We start from the raw sequence: 6216 nt of genomic DNA on the forward strand, positions 1-6216 counted from the left end.
TTATCAGAAGAGTTAATCATCAGTAACACTGAAAAATGAATATCCATATGTAAATATGAGTTGGTAATTTTTTTGACAAAATTTTTTTCATATTCTATCCATATACCTCTTATATCAAGCACTTAATGAAATAATCTAGAGGCATTCCTGGGAAAAGAAATGCATTTTGCTTTTCTTTAATCTTTTGGTTCTTTAGTATTTGAAATATAAACTAAACCATTAAGAGTTTGTCAAACATAAGCAATATGTTCACTGTTAGAACTGCATTTTTAAAATGTAGCAAAGAATCAAAAACAAATAATACAATAAAATAACAAAAATAATACAATAAAATAACAATAACAATTAAATAACAATAAAAACAATAAAATAATAAAATAACAAAAATAAAATAATACATTTTTAAATGTATAAAATAATACATATTGATATATTATTTTAAAATATTATATATTATTTAAAAAATACATTTTTAAAATGTAGCATAGACTCAAAAACAAACAATACAATAAAATAAATAATACAATAAAAAAATAACAATAAAATAAAATAATACAATAAAATAGCGATAAAATAACAAAAACAAATAATACATTAAAATATAGAAAAAAGAAAATCAGTTGAGGGAATATTGTAACAAAAGAAATTACTGGGGTTGTACAAGGAATATCAGTTGTGATGGCTTCAGTATGGATAAGCTGTTTAAGCTGCTCTTTCCAGCCAGGCTTGAAGTGTGGTTTGGTAAAGATTATTAAGGAATGTGTTCAAAGTGGGATAAATGTCATCAACAAAGACTTGAAGGTGAGAGCACGTGAGCTGCCTGCAAGGCATAACAAGTGGGTTTGCTTGTTTCTGAGCTGGTAAGAATCAGATATAAAAGTAGCTGCAGCCAATTTAGTTGAAGGGATGGAGGGAGCCAGCTCTTGTAACATGTACGTGGAAGTCTGAAAAGTGTGTGCTGATGAGTTTAGATTTCATGTGGCAGGCATTTAGAAACCCTTACAGATTTCTAAGCAGGAGAGGTACAAAAACAAACTTAGGAAATCTGTTCTTATTGCAGATATTCAAAGGGCTTCTTTGGAAATATGATTGTGAAAAGAGGCCTGAAAAATATATGTGACCTCTTTATTTTTCTTTGTGAGTTCCATTTAGGTCCCGGGTTTTTGTTTTTGTTTTATCACTTCAGCTTTACCTTTGGAATTATTCTCCAATTATGTTCTCTTCCAGGCTCCAGCTGTGCCTTACTCTTATCTTCAACTTAAACAGCCTGTCCTGCTGGTATCTTGAATTTGCAGCCCCTCATGTTGGTGCCTATGTTCTTGGCTCTGCTTGAAATTCATCTCATTGTTTTTCTCATTTCCATCTGTCAAAATCATGTCATTCTTCACATCTTGAATTATTGCCACAATCTCTGTGAACTATATTCCTGGTTCTCCTGATCCAAGTGTGATGGACAAGACTGCCTTGCTTCCTGCCTAAATGGAGCTTTCAGCACACAGCAATGTCAAACGTAAAGCAGATAACGTGCATGTAAATATTTGTTGAAAAAAAATTAATAAGTGCATCTGCATGAGCATATCTGGCACCATCAGAGATTTCCAAATAAATCATTTTTATTCCAGATTGTCCCTTTAAGACCAGAACTCTACTCACAGCTGTTGAAAATCTTTCAAAATAGCCCAAGCTATTTCTCTGCTAGAAATCAACCACCCCCACCCTTCTTTCTTACCATTCATAGAGTTACAAACTTGCATGTTCTATAGAGCTTTTATTTTTTAGTTTCTCAGAGTTGAAGTTAATCTCTGCATTCATTAAAAGTGTTATAATACTTGCAGAGATAAAGTCCTTTCCTTTCATGATATATTAATTCTTATAAAGTATGGGTTTGAAAAGAAATCTTTTATGATCTTTGAACTTAAATAGGAGTGTCTGCTGACTACATAGTTATGAGCAAACCGGTAGTTTCAAAACATAGTAACTGCTTGGATTTAGTGAAAGCTTTATCTCACTCAGCACTTTTATTGCCCTGAATAAAATGCCAATAAAACCCTTTTAATCGATGGGATAAATACTGAAATGTGTACAAAATTATTTTTAATCCCATATGTTATGGATCATATTGGGTACAAATATTAATTCAGTGAGGCACTTTAAATGGTGAATAAAATGCCTCTTGAGAGTCAGGATGTAAGCTTTTAGATATACGGCATTTTGTTATATAGCAAAAGCATGACAAGGATTAAACAGCTTGGCGTTCATTCTTTCTGATCTAATAAATACTGACTGATGCCACAGAGTTCAGAGCACAGTAATAAAGCAAGGTCATGGAAGATACACATGCTTATGCAAACTTTAAAAAACACAGTCAGTCACCCACATGTGCATAGAGATGAGAAAAGAACATACTAGTTTGATGAGGAAAGACCTATGTGGATTTGGGGGCGGATTGCTTTATACTGAAAGAGTTGAAGTGATACCCTCAGTCTATATTCAGATATTTGTAAATTTTGGTAGAACATTTGGACATAAGCAAATGTTAAATTTAGAGAACACTTTAATGGGCCAAAAAAATTGTGACTTCTAGACGTCAATTTAAAAATTTCAGTGTATTGGACCTGAAACAATTATTTTCTCCTCCACAGAATCCCACTTAATTCATAGCTTGTACTTTGCAATCGTAAAACTTTTCTAGCACTCCATGTCAGACTATTTAAACCAGTGTATAAAACTTAGATTAAACTTTATATTAAACTTAATATAAACCTATATTTTGGAAAAGGGGTTACAGAGATATACAGAACCAGATATGAGTTGTCTGTAGGAACTAGGCGTAAATGAGGTACAAATGGTCCAACTGTGAATATTTGGTGAGAGTGACTCTGGTATGGATTAACAAAGGTTGAAATTTAAGAATGATGAATAGGCCTTTGCGGGATAAAAAAAAGAGCTCATTTGCTTTTTTATTGCTTCCTCTGCAACTGCTGGGTTCTAAAAGCTTGCTGTTTGGACAGGACAAGTATTTGCCAGATTAGATGGTGGGAAACTGCTAAGATCTGCCTTCAGACTAGCTCGGAATTAGCTTTGACATTTGTGGCCTTTACCTATCAAACATTCCTTTATGCACAAAACATCGTCCTTCACTACTCGCTGTCTGTCCCTATGGAGACAGATGGCAGTAATTTCAGACCAACAGAGGTTCAGCAAGACAACTTCCTCAGGAATTTCCTAATGGCAGGTTTTCTTCTTGCCTGCTCAGCTGTCCAGTATCTGCAGAGCAGCAGTACATGCTGGGGTGGTTCGAAATCACGGTGGTTACGTGGACGTTATGCCTGTGGACAAAAGAAAGACATACACTGCTTCTTTTCAGAATGGAATCTCCTCAGAAAGGTAAAATTATATGCGCATATATATGTTTTTTAATATATATATATCCAATATATTTTTAAGTACCATCTATCCTTTTGTGTATGACTGCTTTACCCGTGACCCACTTTAGTGTGGGTTTGGAGTTAAGTGGCTGCGCCAGTATGTTTCCTTTGCACACTGGTGTAACAGTCGGTCTTCCAGGGATGGGAGAGGCTGTGTACCAGAGGTGCCTGTCTCCTGCGGGCTTATAAAAATCAACATGAAAATCGGATTAGGAGTCAGAACCATTCTTTTGTTAACTGATCTTATAATAAAGAAATTTCTTTCACCCTCTTTTGGATTTTCTAGATTAGTTTTATGTTTAATTCTTTCTAGATGAGCAAGACATATTTCTATAATCCATTTATCTGACAAAGTATTTGACAAAGCAATGCATCTGATTTCCTCTAAAACTAAACTCTCTTTTTAATTGGGAATCAGATGTCTAGTGTGATATGAATAAACTCTTTGAGGTCATCTCATACTATTTAGCCCATTAGTACTATGTATTTTCTTGGTTTGTGAGAACTCATCAAATATGTAATATACCTTAGGGAGAAAAGAACATATCCTGGTTTTCAAATCATCTGTCCTAGTTCTCTGGAGTATTTCATAGGTATCAGCTATCTTTAACTTGCAGTTCATATTTAACTGTGCACATTTAACTATGCACATCAGCTCTAGAAACCTGGGCCTCAGTTTTCCCAAAGTAAATTGAAATAACCTCTGACTACTCTGCTGTTGTATTAAGACAAAGGAGGTAATATATGAAAATCTGTGTGGTTCTAGTATTATTACTATTGAGCATCATACATTTCTTTAGTAAACTTGCAGCACAGCCAACTAATAATTAAGTCATTCTCACTTAAGCTTTCCACCAACTGTAAATTATAGTATCCTAAGAAAGCTGGCTATCTGGATTCATAGAGCTGCTTTCTTGACTGCCATAAGATGACATATTTTATTTGAATAAGTATATGTGGAGATGACATCAATATACTCTTCTGCATTTTTTCCAGTTTACAGAATCCTCCAGGAGGAAAGGCATTCAGAGTATTTGCCGTAGTGTGAAGTAAAACACTTGGAAGAGGCTAGTAAAGACTATTCCAATTGCCATATTTCTGAAGTTTGTATAAAACTGTAACATTACTGTACAGAAGAAATCAACTATTTTCAGCCCAAAAAAGTGCCAAATGCATATAAATCTTGAGGAAAAAAAAAGTCTGTAAAATAGAACATGGGACATTACCTTCGAAGAAAGTATTGACTATGTAATGGTTTTAGAAATCCTGTGTTAAATATTGCTATATTTTCTTAGCAGTTATTTCTACAGTTAATTACATAATCGTGATTGTTCTACATTTCATATAGTATATGGTGCTTTGTATATGCCACTAATAAAATGAATCTAAACGTTGAATGTGAATGGCCCTTGGAAAATCATCTAATGTGTTTAAAAATAATCAACTCCCAAACTGAAAGAAACCATAGTATCCCATTTTCCCCAGTCCAATACTATATTACCTATTCCAAATAATCTCAAATTATTTTCAAGTTAGTTTCTGTACAGTTTTTCTTTTCTCTTAAGTTTAGGCATATAGAATATTAAATCCTGATATTGCACTTATTTTGTGTACACTAATCCCTTAATATCCAAATGAACCTGTTAAAATAGTCGATTCCTTGGGGATGGCCTTAAGAGTGAAAGGAATAAAGTCAGAGTAGTGGTGTAAAAACATTCTTAGTGATCATATAGTGAATATAGAGATAATGCGGGCAGCCCGAGCTTTCTACGTATTGTTAAAATTGAGGTCACACATTTTCTTTTGTATCCTGGCTAATACTCCTGCAGGCCAGGAAGTATAATAGCAGAAAGTTTAACAAAGATGAACTAATGTATTGCATCACCATTGCCACTGATTTTCTTAATGGTAAATGGACTTTTGTATTAATGTTATCATATTATGGTACATATAATGGTGTTATATTTGTTTCCATGAAAAATGTATTGTGCTTTGAGACCAAACAAAATATGTAAATCATTACTTTGGGTAATTTTTTCTGCTGATGAATTTACTCTTTTCTCTTCCTATAAACATATTAACATTAAACATGTTTCAGTGTGTTATTTTCACTTTGCAATCTTGTTTTGACTTAGAAATCATTTTAAGAGAAATGACCAAGATAATTGTTTAAGTCTTCTAAATTTGGTTTATCGACATTACTAAAAATAACATACTTAATACCAGAAGTCAACCTGATTATTTAGGCATTTATGTGTGAAAGATAAGACAATCATATATTTAGAAGTGTTACATAAGAGAAAATTTAAATAAAATGAGAGACGAATTTATAAAGTGGAAGGAAAGAATCTAAAAGATACAATGAATTGGCAAGACAATAAATAACTTCAAGTATTTTTAGAAAGTAGTTTAGGAGTAGAAAAAAGGGAGATAAATTATAGACAGAAACCAGGGAAAGCAAGACAGGGGATAATAACAACCTAAGAAGAGAGAGGATGGGTGTGTGTGGGAGAGAGTGAGTGCTCGAGAGAGAGGGGGAGAGAGAGAGAGAGAAGGAAAGAATGAAGGAAAGGAAAGAAAATAGAGGCTCACATAAATAACTGCTGGAGAGCAAGTTGTCAAGACAACACCATTTCATGATCGTTCATTTATTTAGCATTGGCAGGAATTAAGTGGCTCAAAATACAAGTAATCAAAACTTAACCATGTATATATTAAAAAATTTTGACAGTGCAGATTTTGTGGGGTTATTTATTTTCCCAGAAGACATACTGCTACCTTCTTAAAT

The 6216-nt window shown here is 33.4% G+C and overlaps 1 protein-coding gene across 1 annotated transcript in view; it reads left to right on the forward strand.

Annotated features, from left to right (window-relative positions):
• Positions 1–5498, forward strand: part of CRISPLD1 (cysteine rich secretory protein LCCL domain containing 1) — a 43652-nt gene extending 38154 nt beyond the window's left edge. Inside the window, exons 14-15 of the mRNA XM_037802919.1 lie at positions 3257–3387; positions 4425–5498. Coding sequence (XP_037658847.1) covers positions 3257–3387; positions 4425–4476 — 183 coding nt within the window. The 3' untranslated portion in view covers positions 4477–5498. The remainder of the gene's footprint in view (positions 1–3256; positions 3388–4424) is intronic.
• The last annotated feature ends 718 nt before the right edge of the window (positions 5499–6216 follow it).

The sequence above is a fragment of the Choloepus didactylus genome, chromosome 14 (assembly GCF_015220235.1).
Source record: "Choloepus didactylus isolate mChoDid1 chromosome 14, mChoDid1.pri, whole genome shotgun sequence".
Lineage (NCBI taxonomy): Eukaryota > Metazoa > Chordata > Mammalia > Pilosa > Megalonychidae > Choloepus > Choloepus didactylus.